Genomic DNA, 25,200 nt, shown 5'->3' with positions numbered 1-25,200 from the left:
AACACATTCAGTGGTGTGGGTGGAGGTGACTAAGTCAGTATGATCAAGGGGGGGGGGGGGTTGTATAGTTTAATTATTGTGTATATGTCCTCCTTAAGTTGGCATATGCTGGATTTATATCCAAGTGTCTGTTGATGGCGTTTTCATCTGATAGCCAAGACTCGGCCAACTCTCTGGCACTTTTAGTACTGGCCTTAAATTTTACTTTTACGTTGTCCCAGTTGAATGTGTGTCCTGTCGATTTAGTATGTGCATATATCAAAGATAGTGCGTCCTTTCTTCTGACGGCATTGCGATGTTCCTGTACACGTGTTGAAATTGTTTTTTGACGTTTGTCCTATGTATACCGCTGAGCAAGAATTGCATGGAATACTATAAACTGCATTTCGTGTTTCGGCTGTCGATTTCTTGTTTTTAGCATTAAACAGGACCATGCACAGATTGTTCGTGGGTTTATGTGCTATTCTGATGCCCCACTTGGTCGGTGCGTGCCGTGCCTTCTGACACATTATGGTGATACGGGAGTGAATGCCAGGTGGGGTGGGGGTTCTGATTTAAGTCGATTGTATGCTGATTCCTTTGGCGTCTGCTGTGTAGACTCCGAGTAATGAATGTTTTTGAGTATCCGTTCGAGGTGAAAAGTTGGAAGAGATAGCGTGTCTCATTAATTTTTGTTTCCTTGGTATTACAATGCATGTGGACTCGTTTAAATAGGGTTTTCACGCAGCTCCATTTATGAGATACCGGGTGGTTGCTGGCGAAGTGTAGAATCTTGTCTGCGTAGCATTGTTTGCGGTAAACACTTGTGGTCAGGGTGGCGTCACTATTTCTTTTGATGTAAATGTCCAGGAAGTTGATGTGTCGATATGCCAACTTAAGAAGGACATGTACACAAAAATTAAACTATACAACCCCCCGCCCGCCTTGATCATACTGACTTAGTCACCTCCACCCACACCACTGAATGTGTTGCTATATTGCGCCTTTGATTCTTGTAAGTCTAAGCATTATCCTCTGATGAAGACCCCTGATAGGGGTTGAAAGCTCAGGAATAAAACTATTTTATGATACGTGATTCGTTTTTTCTCCCTTCGTGGATCTCCAACTGCAAATATGCAAACCGTATCACAGACCTTCTCTTCCATTCATATATATATATAATAAACTAGGGGGCTTCGCTTGCAACCCCAGTGTTTGGTTTTCCGGATACACACTTTTAAGAATTTTTTTTTTTTTTCTTTGAATTGTTGCTATTTCATTAGTTTCACTTTTATTTCAGAACTTCTGTAAAAACAATATTTGGAATCTTTGGAGTCCCAATATGCTGAATCTCATAAATGAGGTCAGTGAGACGTGTGTTTAATGACTTTGTACCTTAATTCAGGATAGGTTTCTCTGTTTGAAATTTCAGCACAGACAAAGCGATCAACATCATCAGCAGTTAATAATTTTTTTTGCAAAGTAACCAATAAATGCATTTGAGGTAAACCCCATTTTTGAAATTCTCTAACTTAAACTTCAAAGCCTTACAATATTTACATACTTCTGACATATCACCTGTGTCCATATATTCAATCTCATTTTGCCTTTTCGTTATTTCTCCGAGTAATAATTTCTCTTGTTTTGCGCTAATGCGATGTTTACTGTCTTTGTTTTGACACTGCCATTTTTTTTTCTGCTTTCATATTCTGCATCTTGCTCAGCATGTGTTTCACGTCTTCGTGTTTATTTTAGTTTTTCTTTTTTTTTTTTGATCCTTTTGAATTCCAGTTTTCATTGTCTCTAACCTGCTCAGCTTGCGTTTGGCCTCCTTGTTTTTTAACCTCTTTATGACGTTTTACATTGTTTTCTACTCTTATTTCTGGCCTCGCTTTGTCCTGCTTTTTTTCAGTGACACCTGGTCCGTGGTGATTATTTTCCCTTTTTCGAGTAGTAATTTCCATTTGTTTGTGCCACTGCGATCTTTACTTTCTTTTTTTTTTAGATTTTCTAATTTTCCTACTTTCATATTCTTGATAACTTTCTCCACATGTGTATTGCACCAACTTTCAAATTCCACTGCTTTCATAATCTGTAACCTGCTCTGCATGTGTCTAACATGAACGTCTTTATGAAGTTCTACTTTGTCTTTTGCTCTGTCTTTTAATTCTGAGCCCAATTGGACGTGCTTTTTTTCAATTTCACTGTTCCTGGCTGATAATTACTTATTTTCTGAATTTCCACCAGATTATTCTTTTTCTTTTTCTCTCCAACACTTTTGAGTCTCTCTTCTCCTCATTGCTTTCTTCTTTGCTTAGTCGTCAAAGTTTCATTTATAACGTATTGTCCTTATATGTGCCGAGACCATGGATCTGTGTGTACTGAAATCCTTTAGACGACTGAATGTCTTGCTGCCCGTGGTCTTATTTGATATTGGTTGTAAGTAGGGCATGTCTTGCAAGAATCTCATGTTCTACATCCTTGCGAGACGGTTCTGGGTCAATCTTTTGGCACAGAGTCTCATGTTTGGCCACAGAGCGTCTCGTGGGGACCTTAATCTCTTTCGTCTCATGGGTCTTTTAAGAGTCTTCCGTAATCTTAACGTGAAGATCACATCTCGTCTCCCGTTTCTTTCCCAGGATTTTTTTTTTATTTTATATATATATAAAAAAAATCTTGGGTCGAGACGTGACCTTCTCGGAAAGACACTTTGACGTCCCGCAAGAACAACCAATTTAAAACAAGATCACAGACATCTAACCTCTCAGTTGTTGGAGTGCTTTTGGCAGACACACTTCATGTGCTCACAGCTCTTAAAAATGTAATCGTTCTAGAGGGCACGTCAACAACTAAGCATATACGTTGAAGAGAAAAGAAGGCAAAAAAGAACACACATGCATACGTGCGCACACCCACACATATACACGAGCAGACACACATGCATGCAATTTGCGCATTGATTATTGCTTTTTTCCATTAGATATAGATATCGATAGATATATCTATATCTATCTATAGATATATATCAATATAAAGAGGTGGAAATATTTTCAGTTGCTAAGAGAGCATGACTTTCCATTCTTTGTCCATTAACTGTAGTTTCTCTGCATTGCTTTAGAAAATTCTAAGGGTGAGCCATATTGTAAGCATTGGTATAATTTTAAGATTACTATTTGTAGTGTTTATTTAATAGTAGTTAGTGCCAGGGTGCTCCCTGATTGTGGATTTTCCATGTTCTTCCTGTCTGAGTGAGTTTTCTCCAGGTGGTCCAGGTTTCCTTCATGTATGTGTCTTAGGTTGTTTGGCCACTCTTGATTGACCCAGATTGATTGAGTGTGGATGTGTTCTTCAGTGTGCCCACCCAAGATTTTTTTTTTTTTTTTACTTGGTGTTCATTTCATCGGGGATAGTCAGTGGCTCTATGTGACTCTTAACATAAGAAGCAGATGGATATATGAATAGTTAACTCATCTTAGACACTGTCCAGATTGATGTGACAAACTCCACACGTGGTAGGTGACGTGGGAAAAGAATTAGATCATCATGCAGCAACCTAATGACTACAATATTACTTCTGAAAAGATGACGTTCTATAAAGTACACGGTGGCTTGCACTACTAAAATATTTTAGTGTTCCGTCTGATAATACATGAAAGTGAAATGGTTTAAATGCAGTTTCTCCTAACTTGAAATAGATGGTGACACACCATGAGTATTGGACATGTATGAAAGAAAGGAAGTGGGTGAAATCTTGGTGTTGAGGTTTTGGTCAGGTGTCATTCTTGTGTAGAGCTGCCCTGGCTCCTCTATTTTTGTTATGTTCTTTGCTGCGTGGCCTTTGGCCATTTTCAGTGTGCTAGGTACACAACACCAGATGGTATGCCTTCACCAAAAATGCTTTTTTTTTCTTGTGCACAAGTCATTTTCCTCACTTTGGCCAAAAGAAAGTTAGCGATGCTCACCTCTGGCACAAAAATGGGCTATATAAGGTAGTGTCACTGGAAGCTGGCCTAGTGTAGGTTCCTTTCAAGTTAGATGCCAGCTCACCTGTCAGTCAAACACTGGAATAATTGCATTTAGAACTTAATGGCCAAATCTCTCTATTATAATAAAAAAAATCCTGAGACGAGACTTTTTCAGAGAGATACTTTCACATCCTGCGAGACGAGACTTTGTGCTAAGTGATTTAAACCTCGCCTGGGGCCGGAAATAAAAGACAAAAAGTAGATGACAAAGTAGAATGTTGTAAAGAGATTCAAAAACGTTGGCACCATGGACCTGCAGGGTAAGTTCGAGATAATGAATGTATGAAAATTCAAGTCTCAAAAAAATGATAGTAAAGATCGTATTAGCACTAACAAATGGAAATTATTACTCGGTGAAATAACAAAACAGCGAAAAGAGAGTGAATATATTGTTCAGATCTAAACTTTATGTTGGAGACTTGTAGATCATCTAATTTGTGTTGCCATCAGGGAAAAGTCGTGTTTCTTCCCAAAGAAGAGGCGTATACGCGAGAATTAAAAAAAGATTTTTTGTTAGGTGAAAATGATATCCAGAGACGCGAGCAGGGGGCAGCCCCCTAATATTTTTTAAAGTACACAGGGTACAGTGGCAGCAGTTTCCATTGTGCACCGTACTGTAAAGACATGGAAATAAAATATCAAGTACTGTGATAGGGAGTGGATAGGAATGTGTAGAATGGCCAGTTCTTATTGTTCTCGTGTGTTCTAGTTATCATAGAAATGAGAGGCACAATGAATGTAACAATAATGATCATTTTGGTAGTAGGTCTGTAATCTATCCAAGGTTACTTCCTATCTTGTGACTATTGCTTATGCCATTGGTTTAAACCCGGTCTCTGTTATGTGGGTCAGGCCTCTTAGAAAATATTACACTACCAGTAATCCAGCATTCACCTTCACGGGAGTTGGAAACGAGCCATTGTAGTACAGTGCTGCTGCCTTGTGAGGACAGGCTGGGTATTTTCACGGGCAGTTGTTAGGTCGCTTCACCTCAGGGATTTGTGCTGACAGCTCACTTGCGTGGCTTGTCTTGTTGCGCGTGCAAAGCTGCGTTTCTTTATCACAGATTGGCCTTGCTGGTTGAATGGACTGCTGTGTCTGCTGGTTTCTGTTCCAGCACACCGCTTTGTTGATTTATCGTTCTTGACACTGCATGCATTCTCACCGCTGCTGGTAAAAGTGACTCTAAATATAGTCACGCTTCCCTGTGCGTAATAATGAGGCATGCGGAGGTGCTGCTTGTGGGTCCACCTGCATAGTTAAACTCTGACTGTCACTGCTGATCAACACTTTATCAATGTCAGCTGGCAGATGAGAGGCTCTCCCTCCATGTTTAGGTATTTGTAGGTGCATTCACATATAATGTTAAAACACCAACTGCTGTCACAATGTCCTTTATATGTCACACTTATTATATTTTTCAATGACATTGGTCAGTAAAGGTCAATTTTTTGACACATTGATGAATTTGTTAACATGTCCACTTTAAGACAAACATTCTGTGTGCCTTGAATTGCCGATTACTCTTTCACATTTACCTGGTAAGGTCACTCAGTTTGTATATTGTCCTCTTTTACTTGTCTGACAGTCACTGCTGAAGTCGAAACAAATTCCCAATATGAAGTTAGTCATATGCTTGGAGAGTTCAGCATCCGTTTCCTGCTGCATGAGTGAACTGTAAAATTAACAAAAAAAAAAAGATGTTACTTATCTAGAAATGAATGGAGAGGAAGAGCGGCATGTACTGTGAGCGTCGCCCTGCATTGCATAGAATGAAGAAACAACTTGCAATTTTTGGGGAGCCTTAGTTTTTAAAAATGTTTTTGTTTTTTTGATAAAATTCTTAAAGGCCCTCTTTATGTTAATAGGCAAATCTCTTAAGTGGACCGACCCTGCAGATTTTTGACAGAGTTAATGGATATGACGACGTCTGTTTCTGGGCACATTTTTTTAAAAACACTTCAGACTGTGTTTTGCTTTGAAAACTCCCGCCACTCTGAACGCAGTCTTTATTTGGGACCCTGAGCCCATTTAATCTTAGAGAAAAGGTCAATTTAGACATTTATTTTTGGAAACTTATGTAAAATTTTAATTTCCCCCTTGTGGACAAATAAAGTATTATATAATGTGAAAGTGAAGAACAACTGTATATTTAATGTGCAGTTAATATTTCTTTTTTGTGTATTTTACTGCTGTTCTTGAAAGTGGCCGGAATTGCTCAGTCACAAATCACAGCATGTAGTCTTCGCCGTGTGGTGCTTGTGCATCTTGCTAGCATTTAAGACACTCTGCCTGCAGCTCAATAATGGCTTGCTCTCGTTCCTAGTTCATCATCGCAGATAGGCACATGGTATGTACGTTGCTTGAAGGCATTCATTTGATTTGGTGTTTTTCAGACTCTTCATTTTGTTTAGATTAGTACCTGCTGTTATATGAACCAGATGTTCATGGAGGTGACTCATTCAGCCCTCAGGCTTTAAAGTCATGGACTGCATTGACGCTACCACTCTGTTATGATCTAACTTCGATTCTTAACATGTCCAGCACATGAGGTGCTGGAGGGTGTTTATTTCTCTCTATTATAATAAAAAAAATCTTGGGATGGGACTAATCCTGCAACAAGATGTGACTTTTTGAAGAGACTTTTTGGAAGGAAGACTTTTGCCATGAGATTCTTTCAAGGCACGCTCTACTTACAAATTTACAAACAAGACCATGGTCATCGGGTGCGTTCTGGCACTTAACCTGGACAGACACCAATCCATTAAAGCAGGGGTCTTCAGTCACGGTCCTGGAGGGCCGCAGTGGCTGCAGGTTTTTGCTCCATCCCAATTGCTTAATAAGAAGCACTTCTTGCTAAAGTAACACTTCTGCTACACTTTAGTTGTCTCACTCGTTAAGCAATGAGGGTTCAAAATCTTATTTTAATCTTAAGCAGCTGTATTCTTGGTTTTTAATTGGTCCTAATTAGCAATAACATGCAGATGACAAAACAGACCAGTATTTCTCCTTTTAGCTTGTTACCATTTACACCTGTGTGTATTTATAATGCACTACTGGGTTTAATTAAATACTTGGAAGGAAAGTGAAGAGAAAAAAATTGAAGGACTGAGAATTAGTCATCCATTTTAGCCTTCAAATCATTTGGATGATATCCTTAGAAAGAGGAAGAAAATCTAGGATATGAGAATTACCTGACATCGCAGAGCTAAAGCACTAACAAGCCATGAAATTAAATTATTGGCAAGAATTGGCTTTCTAATTAAGCAACTGGGTTAGAATAAAAACCTGCAGCCACTGCAGCCCTCCAGGACTGTGATTGAGGACCCCTGCATTAAGGGGATTACTTATGAACACACACACACTTACGAAGATCCAGTTTAGAATCACCCATTCGTCTAAATATTGCAGTGAGAAATGATGAAGTCAAACAAATTAACGTGAAAATTGTCGATCGGTTACACGGCAAATTGGTTAAATGCGTATCAATAGACTATGCTGAAGCAGTTGGTGTTGATCGGGCAGAAGATGAAAACATCAACCTACAATATCCCAAAGAATATCTACAGGTGTTAACACCGTCTGGTCCTCCACTGCCTGAATTACTGTTGAAAGAAGGATGTATCGTAATGTTATTGTGTAATTTATGTCTGAGTGATGGGCTATGCAATAAGACAATATTAGTTGTATTCAAAATTGGTTGAACAATTCTGACATGTAAAATTTTAACAGGCAAGAAGAAAGGTACTGTAGTACATCTAACATGAGACACCAAAGGAGATCTTGATATGCCATTCGTATTAAAACGTTTACAGTTTCCTGTTAGAATAGCTTTTGCTATGACAGTTAACAGATCAGAGACAAACATTCGAAAAAGTCAATTTATTTATTAGAGAGAAAGAAACGATATTCACTCACAGGCAATTATACGTTGCGTTGTCATGATGCAACTCCAAACACTGAATCAAAATTCAATGCGATCTTGAAGAAAAGATAATTTCAAATATTGTTTTAACTGAAGTTTTAAAGTAAAAGTGAAAATTTTTTGTCTAAATCAAACGTTCTTCTGCCATTCAGAGTCCTCAATGCAGCTAACATCCTGCAGTGTATGCAGTCCTGGAGTGTCTTCTCAGAATGGAGAAGGAAGAAATCGCAGCAGAACATGCATTACATTTCCGTTTATTCGCTTAGCAAACACTTTTCTCCAAAGTGACCTCCAAAAGAGGTCAGCATAATCAAATAAAACGTGTAGATCTCCCTATTTAAAAAAACAAAAACAAAATGAGCTCTGCTTCTTAAACAGAAAATTGAACAACATCAGCAGAGCTCATGTTTATCTCATACCTGCATGGTACCTCACAACGCATTTGCAGTAGTTATGTCCCACTTAAGCTAAGTATGTATTGCCACAACTAGACCATGTAATGTGAACATGTGCTCAGACTTCTTCACCAATTCTGATTTGGGCAGTGAGACCTGGTGGTGTAAATGCAGTCTTGTTTCTTTAGTGTTGTGTGTTCCTGTTTCCTTATGAAACCTGGATGACTTCACTCTGTTTAAGTTATATGAAACTGGTCTTGTCTTCTAATTAAGTTTCTTGTAAAGTTTGTAAGTATCTATTGCATAAATATAAAGATTTTGGTAAAGATGGCAATACATCCTTTGGGTGTATGATTTCATGTTGACCTCTCTAAGTTGTTGCTTTAACAGCAAATTCATAGTACGTGTTTTTTTTTTTTTTACTTATGGCGATTTTACGTAAAAGAGAAGGCTCATGTGGATATTTCTGACAGTAGATTGGGAATATGACATGGTGTCTTTATTAACAAGTTGCTTGTTTAAAGACAAAATTGATGTTGATTAATAAACTGGTGTAGTGAAAAGCAGCTGTTACATGGTGCCAAATTTTAAAACCCATGAATTTGCCCAGCTCTGTGTGTGTGTGTGTGCTCGCACACACACGTGTACAGGTATACACTTTATGTATAGAGAAGCAACATTGTGCATTCCAAGGGGAGCTGCCTGACACGTAACTGAATCCTAAAGCTTGCCAGCACACTACAGTTGGGATTTTCTTTTTCTTTTCCTTTTTTTTTTAATGTTTTGCATCTTTCATCATCCAAGTTAATTTTTGGAGGCTTGCTGGAGCCTTGAGTCACTTCAGAAGAATAGGAGGAAAGCCGTTGGCTGATTGATCACTCAGGGCCAGTAGTTCTAGAATGCACTCTGTAGTCTGTGTATTTTTAGTAAATAAAAATAAAACTTTATATAAATATAAAATATAATACTTTGTTTTTATTGAAAAGATGAGGTATTTTAATGAATTTGTTCATTTAATCATTCCCTGAGCTATGAGGAGAGATTTGAAGGAGTTGAACTTTCTCAGTTTAAGCAAATGGTGATTTAAGAGCTAACGAGATTGAAGTGTTTAAAACTATGAGTGGAATGAGCAAAGTAGATCCCAGTTGTTACTTTAAAATCAATTCACAGGAACGTGATTGGAAATTTTGTTAAGGGCAGGTTTTGTACAAATGGTAGAAAGTGTTTCTTCACGTAAACAACCATAGCCACATGGAATCTCTTTTGAATAGGACAGATGAGTTTGCTGGGCCTGTTAATGATTTAGGGGTTCAGGTAGACTTGATTATCCCAGCGGGAAATTTTGTTTGCAGCAGGATTTGATGTTCTGCTCATCTCCACTGTGACTGAGGCTTGTTGGTTTGATTTTGTTAGCGGAGTAATAAAAGCAGCCAGCCACATGTAATTACTCACTTGTGCTGCTTCACTCTTGGAAATGTTGACGTGTTTAAACAAACACTGTAAATGATAAACCACTTGTGGCATCCTTCCACTTCTCTTTTTGTCTTCCCATTTTTGCTTTCTTTCATGTTTATGTTGCATGCTGCAGTTGGTGGGTGAATGTTCTAAACTCTTTCATAAATTTTACCTGCAGTGATTTACGAACCTATTGTGAATTTTTTTTTTTGTATTTATTTTTGACAGTTTATCTGAAACAGTCTATAAAGCTCTCAGTTGGTGGGTTGCCAGTCTGTACAAACTGTCGTAGCTCTGTACGTGGTGTTTTTTTTTTTTTTTTGTATTGCTTAAATGAAGAAGCATTAATCTGTAGTGGGCATTATTTGAGCAGCAAATATTCCCAGAATTTGTTGAGATAATACTTTCATAATATACAATGCTAATAAGCCACAGATTTCAAATTCATTTTTATTGAGGGCCAAAAATAACACTTCATATATCTAGTGCAGGCAAAAATATGTCAACAGTCAATTAGCACCAAAAAACTTTGCCCCCTGCTCACTTCGCACACAAATCTAATTCCCTGATCCTGACTGCGGGCTATGAGTTGGACACCCCTACTGTAAGGACTTAAAAGTACCATTAATGACGATTGTCATAAGTTATCAAGTGGGTTGGTTTTTGTTTTAATCTGATTTGTTGGTTGACTGCAGGATCTATAGAACACCACATCAAAAGTTGTCTTGACACCTGAGCTGAGTTGAGTGCATTCTAGGCTGATTATCTTTTAAAATGTGAACACAAATGGGTGTTTGTCTTGGCTCACTTTATATTTGTATTGAATCACTAAATAAATAGCTTTGCATTGGTTGCAAGTTGGACCGCCAGCAAAGCTTATGGGCTCTTAATACATTGTAGACATTTTGAAAGACTACTAAAGCTGCTAACTTTAGTGGTGGTTGATAATTTTCCCAATATTCTATTTAATGCTCAATAGTGGTAATCTATTCCTTTTATGGTGCATCGGACTATTTTTAAGTTAGATTTGTGACAGGCATCTTTTGAAGCATTGTAGTAGCCAGAAAGAGAGAAGTGAAGAGTGCATCAGGAATGGTCTGGTGTGGGTTTTCTCTTGGGATGGTTAGAGCTTTGTTAGAGGGTTCAAATGTGCGTCGATATACATTAAAACATTTAAAAAATAAAGTCAACTTTTTGCTCGATTGTCTTTAACATTTCAGTAATGATAAGATAATAAACACACAAGCCTGCAATTGATGAGAATGCTGCATTCAGGGGTGTTAGCAATAATGCAGATTGTTGATTTCATATTACTAGAATTGCCTGACGCTCATGTATTTAATTGTTGATCCCTTTTAAATTTTTTTTTTAACACTGAGCCCCCACATAATCAAATGTGTCGAAGCCTTATGTTCAATATTATTTTTTTCAAATAACCTGCAGACTACGACCTTTACCTGTTCATTTTATGTTAACAAAAGAAATGCTGTAGTCCTATTGTTCAGTGAACATACAAAATCCTAAAAAAGAAAACCCTTAAAATACATTTTCTATTAATAAAACATGTACAAAGTACCCTTAATACATATGGCATAAAACTAAATAGTTTAATTATTACATGCCATATTTCTAATAAAGTATTCATAACATGTTGACCAAGCAGATTCTTAAGTTTACACACAAAATGGATGTATGTGTCTGTCAAGCTAACTGGCCTGTTGCTTCCTAAGCAGTGAAAGCAGATTCTTGTTTCTCTATTCTTTTTACAATTAAAATATGAGCTGCTGCACTGAATACAAGTGTGCTCTGAATCCACAAGGAGGATCTGTTTTAATTAAATTAAATGAACAATTTAATGTGCCTCTCTGTTCTTGGACTTCAATTTCCGCTGCACAGCACAAGTGTCTGCCGGTCCTCTCCGTGCACAGAGTAACTCCACAGATTCCTTTTTTCAGTTTATTGCTAGAGTTTCTTTACTGTATGAGCCAGTCATCAAAAGGCAGGGCCTGTTAAAGTCCATCACAGCACTTGTGTGATTTTTGGGTTCTACAGAAATAAATTGTATTGCAATCATCTGGTCCGCTCTCTCTTCTAAAGTCTGTATACTTCCTCAGGTGCCTTAATCTCTGTCCAGGATTTTAAATCACCTGTCGCTCGCAAACCGTTTGAACTATTGACCTAAAATTTGGTACACATATACTACATCACCTCTACTGTCCGCTTCCGGGGTGATCAGTTTTATTACTGTTTTTATTTTTATTTTATTTTATTGCAGAAATGGCTCTCTGCACCACAGCAGTTGTGTGCCGTTTTCATCCCTACCACCTTCGCCATCACTTCCCCTACCTTTTCATATTTTAAATCATTCTTGAGGCAGATTGAAGACTTTAGTGCCAGCGTAAGTGAAAAATTAAAGAAAACGAACTAAATAATTGCAACACAAACACTGACTTAATCAGTTTTAATGCGAAAAGATGCCGACGGAAGAAGATGATCAGTGGGCCGCTAGGGTGGAGAGAAGAAGAGCTGCTCAGGAAGCGTCAAACGCATCAACCTCTGAGCAAACGAATGGTAAACGTACAGAGAGAGAATGAAAACTAGGAATGATCAAGTCAAGTTGATTCACTGCACGTTATTGTGCAGTCTGCTGTTACTGGTACCATAATTAGTGTAAAGGGTCTCTACCACTTCATTAGTGGGAAGCTTTTAAAATTGGATGCAAAACTTTTTTGTGATCAATTTGTATGTCACTGATGGTCATTTCAAGTAAAAATTGGCTGATTGGCAGCCAATCAATTGGAGCATTAGGCCGGGTTTATACTTTACACGATGCGACACCTGCTCCAGCGGGTGCTATTGCAATGCAAGCGTTGTATTGTTTATACTTCCGCGTGTACTTTCACATAAATCTGGAAGATTCCACCAGGTGGCAGTGCGAGATTTCATCACAGTGAGAGAATGTTCGGCTTCACTGTGTTATGAATTGCATGACACATCCTTTAAATTCCTGACATCTTGCCACAATATCTCTGAAAAGGATGTTTAATGATTACCTCCATCAATCCAGGGATGTGCCCATTCAAGCAAGCATCGGGCGTGAGACAGAAACTAAATCCCTGGGTGGGGCATCAGCTCATCGCAAGGTGAATACAAGCTCACACCCTCAAACACTGGCATCATTTTATCGTCGCCAAATCCCCAAACCTTCATGTCTTTAGAAGGAAACCGCAGCACAGTGTGGAAACCCACCAGGAAAACATGCAAACTCCCGGCAGGGAACACCAGAGACGGGACTCCCTGGGAGAAAGCAGTGCTACCGCTCCTCCACCGTGCCTCCCCCACGTGTGTAATTATTAGCAGTATTCATTATTTACATGAAGTTAACAATTTATCTGTAAAATGTAATATACATACTTTAATTCATTTCATCGTGAAAGTGATATCCAGTATAAATGTAAGGATTCTAAATGTGCGGAGAGCTGGAATATCATAAATGTAATGTGTTCTGTGTGGTGATCTATTGTTGCTTGCCGCTGCTGTCAGCTCAGGAGGAAGCCCGAGAAGCAGACGGCGATTAACAACTGGGTCGGTTTTAAGATGATGTTTACAACAGTCTGCTTTAATGGCAAAATAAACTACGAGGTTAAAGTGGACATTCTGAGATTAAAACTGAAATTTCCCCTTTATTCACAAAATAGACCTTTTCACTGTGTCCAAATACGCTGCCATACATTCTGATGCTGTTGTGAAGGTGCAAAAAAATAAAGACGGCACAGAAGATGGTATGTGAGACTTTTAAAACGTATCTTATCACTGCATTGGGGAATATGCAACACTTGAATATAAAAGCACCGTTTAGCTTCACCACAGTGAAGCATTCATCAAACATTGAGGCACGCACATCGATCATGTAGGATCCGCATAGCAGCTTTCTGTCCCATGTAGATTGTAAATGGAGACTCTGACGACACGTTTCAACTTGATCGCACTGTGCACCCCGATTTTTTTTTTTTTTTTTTTTTTTTTTTTTTTTGGGCTGGTACTGCAACTCGCACACGCGTCGCATTAATTTCTGAGGACGTGTCAAATGAACACTAGGAACACGTGACAGCCATGATGCATGCGCGTCTGCATTCTGAATGTGAAGTATAAACCGGCCCTTACTGTTTAAAGACTTATTTTGAATTATGTTATCATAATGCTAAGATTAGTTTAAAATCTATATATGTGTTTTAGTTTGGTTACAAGCAGATTTGAATGTATCGCCCCAACTTGTATTCCTGGGTTTACTTTAACATTAGACCAACTGTGACAACAGGCCATTTCACTCGACAAGCTCATCTGGCCTACTCATCCAGATTGTCTAAAGCAAAGTGAGACTTGTGTCCTGCTTAAGAAAAACTGCACCAAGTCTTTACTGTGGATCAGGAGTCTTGACTGGCAGCTTTTAACAGAATATTATCCAATCTAGAATTTCTTGTGTGTTTTTAGGGGGTTGTACTTTGTTACAATATTGAACTTCTGTAAACCCTTATTTCCGCTTGGGGATAAAGTGTTCTGTATTTGTCTGTCTATCCATAACATATTTCACCCTGCCTAATCTTCTGGCACAAAGCTTGTGAAGCAAGCAAAGCAAAACCAAATCCCACTCCTTCACAGGCACCTTGTGCAGTCTTGTCCCCTTACAGGATGGACCTGGCTTTCTGTACAGTCACATTAGGATAATGTAGAACTGCCAAAGTGAGATGAAAAACGTGAGGACACCAGCATGTAGAGAGTGTGCAGAATCTGTGCAGAAAGAGCCCACAAGTAGGATTGGAGGAAAGCAAAATGAAAAATGAATAAACCTCTTGGCCCATCATAATAGATAGTTGCTGAAAGTTTTTGTTGGATGCATTCTTGGCCTCCTTGTTAAGATGCGACTTGCAGAAAGGTTGCTTGTGTAAGAACATGGTTGCGTCATTGCTGTGGAATTTTATTCTGTCAATGGCACTACAAAAATGTTATGACTAATTTCTCGGTTACATTTAGAGTATTTAGATAATTGCAGCTTTAAGACAATCTCTTGTTGTTTTTCTAATAGACCAGCAATTCATTCATTATCATTATAGGTTTATATGTCCTTTGATAAAGATGCATCTTCCTAAACAATATTTCAGGCTAAAAAGAAACGAGAGGTGGGGAGCACTAATTGTAGCCGTAATATTCAAGTGCATATTGAACATTCATTGGTAGGCACGCTAACTGTAAAAATGTGGCTGCAGCATCACCATTGTGTTGGCCAGACAAGCTGTTTGTATACAAAGTGAACTGCAGTGCAGCAGTTAGTGTTGCTACCTCATACTTCCAAGGCGCGGGCACCCTATGGAGTTTGCATATCCTCAGTTTCTTGTGCATTTTTTCCACGTACTGCTGTTGTGGTGTTCCAAAGAGTCGCTGGTTAGGATGAGTGACTTCAAATTAGTCTTTCTTTGTGTGCATAAGAGTGTGCTCTGCTGTCCTTTCCACCCAGTGCTGCCAGTTCTGGCTTCAGCTCATTGCGAACCTGAACTGGAGTGGTGTTTTCAGAACGTGCGTTAAATGGATATACTCGTAAAACACTGCACGCCTTGTAGCGGACCTCAGGGTTCTGAAGATTTGTTTGCAATGGATTGTGTGAATAGGTGATGTCAGATGATAGGCACCATAGTGACGCTGCTTCTTGGAAATGAGTTTTAACTTGGCTAACACCCGGTGTATTACTGATGTCATTAGAAAAAGAGATCTGCCTGTGTATGACATCTGTGAGAGTGAACTGTGGTTCACAGTTTGTGTGACATCAAATACGGCCAGCCTCCACTATTAATAGTGCGTGTGTAGAGTGATAGCTGGACAGAATGAGTAAGTGGGCAATGCCTGGAATTCTTGACCATTTTCCAAGTGTAGAAATATTTAAATTCTCGCTATCCTGGCCAGGAATGCCTGGTCCTATTTTTAGGGTTTCATTCATTGTTGTCGCCTTAAATGCAGACCCCAGTAGACGCGCCTTACTACATTGACCTAACCTCGTATACAAGTTGAAGAGCAGCTTAAATTGTTAAGTTTACAGCAGTAAAAATTTCACAAATCAACGTTTACGGTGTGTTTACATGTGCTTTAACACCCTGGTCAGTCACAGAAGTCTGTTGTCTATAATGCAATGTAAACCCCTGCTCTGGTTAGAGAACAACAACATTTATTTATATAGCACATTTTCATACAAAAAGTAGCTCAAAGTGCTTTACATAATGAAGAAAAGAAAAATAACAGACAAAATAAGAAATTAAAATAAGACAACATTAGTTAACATAGAAAAGGTGTAAGGTCCGATGGCCAGGGTGGAAAAAAAAAAAAAAAAAAAAAAAAACTCCAGAAGGCTGGAGAAAAAAAATAAAATCTGTAGGGGGCCACGAGACCACCCAGTCCCCTCTGGGCATTCTACCTAACATAAATGAAATAGTCCTCTTTGTAGTTAGGGTTCTCACGGAATCACTTGATGAGAAGCCATGTTTTTCGTCTCTGAGAAACTGGGTTAGCAGAGGTAGACTCCACAGCAAATAACCCGATTTATTTGGCCATGTAAACTCTTAACTGGGTTACACTGAAGGATTTTGTAATCTGTGCTTGTCCGTTACGCTCTGTCAGCTTCACATAGGCACCCTGCAGCCACAGTTTGAAGATGGAGGACATGTCCAGAGGCGAATGTTTGAGTGATCGCCTTATTCCTTCAACTGGTTGAAATTAAAAGTATTTTTTTAGTTCATTTTGTCTTTGGCTTCCTTCTCTTTCTTTATTTTACCAAACGGTGCCTGATGAATACACACAGCTGTCAGTGGAGACAAGTTAGACGGAAAACTGCTGGCTCCTTTGTCATTTGGTGTCATTGAAAACAGTGAATGCAGCGGTTTAAGACTAAAATAAGCAAGATAATGAAAATAAAGTGGAAAATATCACCTGAGCAATAAGCAATCCTCGATATCTGACTTCTCCTGAAGCAAATGGGGGTTCGAACAAAAACCTATAGCCCTCCAGGACTTACATTGCACACCCCTGATTTAAAGGGTCTGAGTCTTAAATAGCAAAGTCAATCAAACCTGCAGCCACTGCCGTCCTACAAGATCGGAGTTGGGCAGCCACTTAATCCCAAGTCAAGCAACACTCTGTACTTCAGAATGGCAAATCATAAACCGGGTATTAGACCCCTTTACAAATTAAAAATAAACTGAAATACTACATTGACATTTCTGAATGCACTGTAAATTGCTGAGATCTGTGTGTTACGTTTATGCCAATACATGATTTACTATTGAAAACTGGGGGGTGTATCCCATTGATTTCTGTGTGGTCTTCACACTGTATGTTTGAGTTCTGTTATTGGATATTACAGCCATTTTTTTTTTAATTCATAGCCGACTTTTAACCCATCTAGTGTTACTCCAAAAATTGCTGTTACACTGCAAGTCTTGTTTTTAAAATCCCTCCTTTGTGAGTGGGATGTACAAAAGTGTTATCCAAAATTTAAGTGCAGACTGTGTTGTATTTTCAAAGCACAGGACCCAACAACGCAGACGTTTGATAACCTCCTTCGGCTGGCCGTGACTTGAAGACTTTAGTCAAAATGCTGAAGCTTTAAAACGGGTGATTGGGGTGGTGGGGAAGAAACCCTCGTTACTAAAGTCAAAAAACTAACTGAGCATCTTGTGAAAATGGGTGGACCCGTAGAGGAAGGGAGAGTTGAGGGCTTACAGAAACAACAAGAAAAGAGAGCGACAAAAGGAGACCACATTGGGAGATTAAAATGAACAGAACGACGCCTCAGCCTTGTGCACTTGGCGTGAGCAAACCACAAGCTACAGCAGCTCTGTCCTTTGTGCTTTTGTCACGTCACCTAGGCAGCCAGTTGACCAATCTAAGGAGAACTGGATGAAGGGCCAATTAGATAGATAACACTTTATTTGTGCCCAGTGGGAAATCTGACCTATTACAGAAATCTTTTAAATACAAAAATAAATAGATATGTATAACGCTATGGTCTGAACACACACCAGAATGACTGAAACAGAATAAAATTAAAAAAGAAAAACTTCTGACTTGGCAGGGCCGGCCTCAGTGAGGCATCAGGCAGACTGTATTACTGTTCAAGGAGCCCCTGTTGCATTTCTTGGCACACTTCTGAGCAATTTGTTAGTGAAATGTCCTCCATGTTAGTGTGTCAGAGAGAGGATCTGCAGCATTGGTCATAATGACACTTTTTAATTCGTTTAATTATTCAAGTGACACTTTTCCTTAAGAACTTGGGAAGTTCCCATGAAATCCTGTAGTGACCTACTCCACTTCAAGAATGACTGGTCCAACAGGAAGTCTTTTTACCTTTTACTGGAGATCTAATCATTCTTGTCATTTTTGAAATGCATAGTAAGGCTGGCACTTTCTGCCCTCCATTGCGCTTTCAAATCCTGCCTTGGTGTTCATCAGTATGAAGTTAATGGTGGTTCTCTCAAGGTACCAGCGTTCCCTCTCAAGTTTCAAGCACTTTGTGGTTAATTAGAGATTTAGATTTGCAAAGAGAAAATGAGACGGTGTGTAGTCAGGTGTCCCTTATGGTGGAGTGGATTGTCATTGAGGATTGATTACTGGTAATGCACCTGATGCTTCCATTAAAGAGAGAGGTTTGAGGCTGGCTGCACCCACCACACAACGAACCACCTGGATTGGGATCTGAGTGCTGCCGTGTAACGGGGTGACACCTCAGCACCACACCGAACAGTGCGAGGTTTTTAACAATCCTGCCACCAACCACAGAGATTTCCCCGCAAGTTGGAGGACCTGCTAGCAGGGCTGGCTGCAGTTTAACGTCATGCCCGGGACGGAGCAATTGCAAGTTAAGGGCCTTACTCAAGGGGCCCAATGCAGTAGAGTCACATCTAGTGTATTTTATGGGAATCAAACCAGCGACTTTCAGATTGCCGGTGCAGATTCCTAGCCTCAGAGCTGCCACTCCATTGAAGGCTCTGATTTATTTTAACCCCATAGTAAAAGTAAGTAAAGAAATTGGCCAGGTATTTCTTTTAGGGTGTTTTAAAATAATTAAGAGATTTATTGTTTCTACAAATAAAAACATTCTGTGCCTCAAACAGTTAACACCTGACAATTTTTTTTTTTTTTTTTTTCCTTCCTGGAAAATATTTGGTGATTGTTGTAGAGCACAACTAGAATCTCTGACTGTATAACAAAGGAATTTGGAGAAATGCGACATTAACCTTTACTAAATTTAGAGTGTTTAATTAAATTAATAATGCTGACACGTTAATTTAATTAACGTAAAATTGTGCCCAGCTTTGATGGATTCCACTTAACCCTGATGCTGCTTTCCCATCATTGCAGTGTCGTGGTGAATCCTTTCCTTGTGTTTGAAGATTAGCAGGGAAGAATTCCCCAAGTGTGAGTGCAGAACTTGAATCTTCTGTGACTTGTTCTACTTTAAGCCTTTGTTATTGGCTTGAAGCATGTTGTCAACCAGCTGGGTACAGTTTGGTCTTCTGTAGTTGCCAAGAAAATTCTCAACAATCCTTGAATGCCTTCCATTCGATGACCCCTCCCCAACCGGCCCTGCTAGCAGATCTTTGAACCATTTGTCATTGATGATGTGTGGCCTTCCTTGATCTTGTCATTCGTGTCATGCACTTAATTTGTTCTTTGCTTTCACGGTTTTTCAGCCATTCACATTTTTCAAGTAGACGAGATAGAAATATATTTATTGGGTTGACAAGTGCTTTATATGCAAAACCCATGGAGTTCTGCGTAATGTAGCGACACTGTTTGGCACGTCTGTCCAATTTGTAGTGCTTGGCTTTTCTAGTAGCAGTTCCACTGCCTTTAGGTCTCCAGACATCCCAGCTGTTGCACCCTAATTTGTGTTAATGAAGTGGCAAAAAAGCTTTAGCAGTGTTCTCTCAATTCCAGTAGGATGACATTGTGGGAAGGAGAATGAATCCCAACTCAGAGGGTGACTCTGTCTAATACAAGAAATTGGCCTTCTGTGTTACTGTTAAGTTGGCCAAAGAAAATCTCTTGTTGAAATCTTAACTTGTTAATTCCTACTGAATTTGAATTGCATGATTGTCTATTTATGTAACCACTTTTTTTTTTTTCTAATAAATAGGGCATTTTGAGTCTTCTGCATTAGCCTCTTTGTACATTTAGGCTGCAATAACCGACACGTGGTGTCTCGCAAATAAACAGGCCAGATTTTATTTTTGTTGAGCATGAAAATGTGTCACATCTGTACTGTGGTGTTGGTTAAAAAGCCAATGATGAGATGAAACTGAGAACAGGACATGCCAAAAAAAAAAATAAACAGTTTGGAATGGTTTTAATAGGCCACCATCCCTTTTGTCAATTTCCTACATTCACTCAAAGGAATTCTTTATATGTTTGATCTGAGCATCCATCGCGTTTCAGGAATGCACTTGCATTAGGGCCTTCAGTCAGTCCTTATTTTACGTAAGCCCTTTTAAGTGTAGTAGCATATTTTAATGCTCGTCACTGTGTTCATCTCTGCTGGATGGGACGAGTCTTTCCCAGTGTTGTAACCCTAATAAAAATTTGGGGCATTTCAACCGAGGCAGTTTTGTATATCAGCTTGTGGTGTGTGGTAAGGGCATGGTCAATCCCATGAGATTTTGGAAGTCAATGTAAATGAAGGGAGTTCTTCTACCACTGACTTGCTACTCAGTTTCCATTGTTACTGTTCTAAGGGTGGTTCAGAAATCCAGCAGCGATCTGGTTTATGTTTGGCTGACTGCTTTACCCAAGACGAGGATACACTCTTTAAAGCAAATGGACCACACGCTTGTTTACTTGCCTTGCTGAAAGCCAAATGATGAGACTGAAGTGTGGTTTCAGCCTTTTAGGCCTTTTTTAAAGCTCTACCTCTATACATTAACAAGCACTGACTTTTTCAGATACACATTCCCTGTTTTGTGACCCTGGTGATAGTGAAGAGTTGTGCATCAATCTACTTACAGGAATTTTTACCTTCTGAAATCTTGAAAGCTTCTTTGAGGTTAATGCAACACCCTGAAGTAAACTCTTGACAAATACACAAACCAACAGCTTTCTATAAAAGAGCTGAATTGTGGGTTGAGCTCTGTTTACGTTCTCAAAAACACGTGTCGGTCAGCCACAGGCTTCTTTCTCTTCCAGCTATTGTGTGTCTTCACACCACTCTAATAAGAACAGTGTTTTATGCACTTAGAAGTACAGGTGCTTTTTTTTTTGTGTATTCTCTTGGTCTGGTGCCCAGGGCCTTGCCGTTTTTTATGCTCACTTAGGCCCAACAGAGCATTCAGAGTTATTGTTTGGTAATGGCTGGACTGACAAATGTAAACTTATTTTAAAGGTGCAATAAAGTTTCTTGATCAGTAGCAATGACGAATGGAGAAGCAGACAGAATCAGGATAATAAACTATTTTTAGGTAGCGGTTTCCTATTACTGCGACATTTTGTTTTTAACCACAAACTTTATTGAACAGATATAAATCTGTGACAGAATTTCAGTATTTTTCCTCCTCTGCTACAGTTTGTAAGAAATGTTCTCTTTTGCTGATAAGTTAAAATACCTTTTGTCGTCTTTTTATTTCAGGTAAAGAGGAGAGATGTGGAGTAGTAAGACTGGTGAAGCTTCGGGGCTTCCACTGAGCAGCAACAGCAGGAGAGGTAAGAAATTTTCAGGCCTCTGTGCTGGTCATGTTTGCCCAGCAGTTATATTAGAATCTCTTGGAAACAATAATGTGGTGCATTGGTTCAGGAAACTGGGGATGCTGGACATAATTGACAATTCTCAAAACTTTGTTTGAGTACCAACACATACAGTTAGTTCTCTGTGTCGTGTTTGACAGCCACAGGCCACAGCTTCTCTGGCCTGTAACTGTGAGGAGGTTTAATGTCGTGTTACTGCTTCATCTGAAGGATGTGCTTGTTAAATAGCCTGGTTTTGTAACACAGAGCTGCTGTATATACGAAAGGGCAGCACAGTCTTTTATTGTTTAGGAGACTGCATCCTTTAACTGTGGGTAGCGACATCCTTTACGTGTTCTGCAACTGTGTTGGCCAGTGCAGTTTTCTATGCTGTGGTGCTCTGGTCCAATAACATCACTTCAAGAGAGGCCTCTGAATCAACAATTTGATTAAGAAGGCAGACTCAGTTATGGGATGCCCCCCTGTTACTGATGGAGATAGCAGTAGAATAGAAGAAAATGAGGATGAAACTCCGTTCAGTTATGAATACAGGGCGAGTCCAAATTATGTTAACATATGAATGGCGGAAACAATTCATATTTCATATGTGCAAGATGAGTTACAGGAATGTCTCAACCTGTTCAAATTCATGTGGCACACAAATTGTCCACAAAAATTGTATATACATATATACATGGCAGTACTATTAGTGTTAACATTATTTTGACTCGCCCAGTAATGTTGCACATCCTGCCCCTGACCAGGGCTGTGAAGTCGTATCATTTACATCTACTTATTTGGCTGACACCTTTATCCCAGGTGACTTACAACATTTATGAAACAATTGGCTACATTACTTTTGGCTTTGCAATCGGAGCACAGGCAGGTCAAGTGATGTCAGTAGCGGGATTTGAACCCACAACCCACAATGGTTTGAAGTCCAAAGCCATAACCACCACACCACACTGCCTGCCTGACTCCGTAATTTCTGGTACCTCCGACTCCTGTAATTTATAATTAACACACAACATACAAAGCACTTCATCACAGCCCAGCATGAATCGTCGAGCTACTTTTTATTAAACTAACCTGTTAAAGTTTCATTTTTAAAGGCTGTGGCAATTTTGTTGTGACTTACAAACACTGAGTAATATTAAATAGAAGAATAAGACTACATTTACAGAATTAAAAAAATAACCTATTTTTATCAAATATCTAGAAGACAGTTTAATCAAATCTGTATGTGAAACTGGAGATTTTTACAGATACATTTAGTCAGAGTTGGTATATTTTTACCAATTCTGACTCCAGTCACCCAATATTTGCTTCTGACTCCTACATACCTACATCAATACACCTTTATGATGTGTCCCTGTGTCTGCTCTTTTATGTTTGGCCAAGTCCGATTTCTTTGTGTATTTTGAGGGAGGTGGTAGTTTTTTTATATTTCTATTCTTCTTGAGCTTCTCTATAAAGGTAAATTTTCCCATTGGTGCAATTAAAGCTCCATCCATCCTGTAATGTGTTGACACCCACACCAAAACTGGTCTCTGCAATTTTTAAATTAGATCAAGTTGAAGTAGACTTGTATATGAAGAATATTCAGGCTATTTCATGAATGTTATGTCCGAATATCCAGGTTCAAAATTGGATCCAATCACGTTTCCCTTTAATAATTTTTGATTGGATTGTGTCCTGTTTGAAATGGACACAGTGCTCATAAATCTGCTTGATACATGTTTAATTATGTATAGTGACAAGTTTTATTAGTGCAAAAGGCAAAAAATAGTGATGAGGGAGGCCATATTGAGTTTAACAAATAGATGGGCACCTGTCCTTGATACAATTTGAAATACCCCTGCTATTTCTGCAATCAGCCATATTTGCTTTGGTTCAGGAAATGTGCAGGGCAAGTTATAGTTTACAGTATTTTAAAATGCTACTTTTAACTTGTTTTCTGATTTTTGTGTCCTGTTTTTTGTTCTATTTGCGTTTACCTGTGTCCCTTTAATAAGAAAATACTTATCCTGGACAATAGCTGTCAGCTAAACTAATAAATCCCATTAGGGGAGAGGGAAATGCATGTTTGAATTAATTCAAATATATGATGGGTGCTTGTCTGTATGAGATGCAGTATATCACCTCAGCAAGGAGAACATAACCAAGGTGCTTTTATTAACTTTTCATGTCGAGGCGTTACTTTTATTTATTTTGCCACTTTTGCTTTTGGAACTCTATTGCAGTTTACACCAGGTTTTTTCACTCTGGTACAGCTGGTCTTGGCTGTTCAGGATGAAGTTAAGCACTGTGCCAGTGGCCTGTTGTTTCAAGTACATGTGTGAACTCTGAGGTGTGTTGATGGTGTCTAATTAATTAAAGCACTGATGATGACAGTAATTGTCCAGGGCTCGTGGTGCCCCACTCTATATATAAAGAGTGATTGACAATACCATTCCATGTTCTAACCTATAACTTCATGTGCAAAACAAGCATTGAAAAAAAAGTGCAGTCCTCTGTCCCATTGGGCTGAAGTTTGTCACTTTCATAGACCATTGAAGCTGTCCAACCAGAAATATAATTGAAAACCCCTCCAAGTGTGTAGTTCAGAGTTAGATGGCAAGCTAAAAAGTCACACATTTTTTTGTAGCATGACCCAGAGAAACATAAAAGTGAGTGAATGGAGCTAAAAGTTGCAAAGCGATTTTATAATATTCTGATGGATGTATTAGGGTGTAATAAATATTAGATCAGTCTTTAAGTATAGTTTTCTAGTGTCAGCTTTTGTTCTTTTAAGTCTAAATTTTATTAACCATCCCTGTGTCCTCGCATCTCAATATCAGTAAAATATACATATTTGCTCTCTTGGTAGTGACTTCATAGATTGATATTTTTCTGTTTTGTTTCAGGTGAAACAGTAGGCAAAAATAAATGGAGTAGGAACTGCTTTATGAAAGCAACGAGCAGAGTGTAGAAATATTGTGAGACACCAAGATAAAGCAATTAATGGTAGTTTAACTTTCTGTTTTCCTGCCATATTGGCCTGTTTTTCCACATAGTAAGTCATTTGTTAAACTGCTTTGTGCCCAAATGATTGCTGGGATAGACTCCAGCTTCCTCCCGATCCTGCTGTGGATAAGTGGGTTTGGAAAATGGTTGGATGGATGTTAAGTTGTATGAATGAATGAGAGCGAGAATTGTAGTTTGGTGAATGTGGCTTACTTTCCCAAGAGACTACTGGCTACATATTAATTTCTTCTATGTATTTCTATTATTCTTCTTATGTTTCTATTTATTTGTATTAATTTCTATTATTGTTAGTCTTTTTGAGGGTGAAGTCAAAAAGGTGTAATTGGACCGTATACATAAATAAAATGAGGTGGTAGTTGTGTTATTAAAGATAACTTTCTGTAGTGTGACATCATGTGGTAGCGGCACTCCAGTTTTACACTTTTCCAGAAGAACTAACCTAGATTAATATTAATACTTGGCAACAGAAGGATACAAAGCACCTCAAAATCCAGAAATTTGCTGTTTGTGATGCATTTTTGTGATCTATAACTTTCATTTGTGCATGTCCATCATTAAGTGAAAGATTTTGAAATTCTTTTTTGTAGAACTGGCTTCAACATGGGAAAGTCTGAACCAAACCAAAGCCACTGTGAGT

General features: G+C 38.8%; 1 protein-coding gene across 3 annotated transcripts in view; it reads left to right on the top strand.

Moving 5' to 3' along the window:
- Positions 1 to 25,200, top strand: part of cep350 (centrosomal protein 350) — a 102,540-nt gene that overhangs the window by 7,273 nt on the left and 70,067 nt on the right. For all 3 annotated transcript variants that reach the window (XM_051933030.1, XM_028812419.2, XM_051933029.1), the window contains exons 2-3: positions 21,442 to 21,515; positions 25,151 to 25,194. In XM_051933030.1, the coding sequence (XP_051788990.1) occupies positions 21,455 to 21,515; positions 25,151 to 25,194 (105 nt within the window). In that variant the 5' untranslated portion in view covers positions 21,442 to 21,454. The remainder of the gene's footprint in view (positions 1 to 21,441; positions 21,516 to 25,150; positions 25,195 to 25,200) is intronic.

This window comes from Erpetoichthys calabaricus, chromosome 10 (genome assembly GCF_900747795.2).
Source record: "Erpetoichthys calabaricus chromosome 10, fErpCal1.3, whole genome shotgun sequence".
Classification (NCBI taxonomy): Eukaryota; Metazoa; Chordata; class Cladistia; order Polypteriformes; family Polypteridae; genus Erpetoichthys; species Erpetoichthys calabaricus.
The sequence above is the reverse complement of the archived record's forward strand: the minus strand, read 5'-3'. Positions and strand labels throughout refer to the sequence as shown.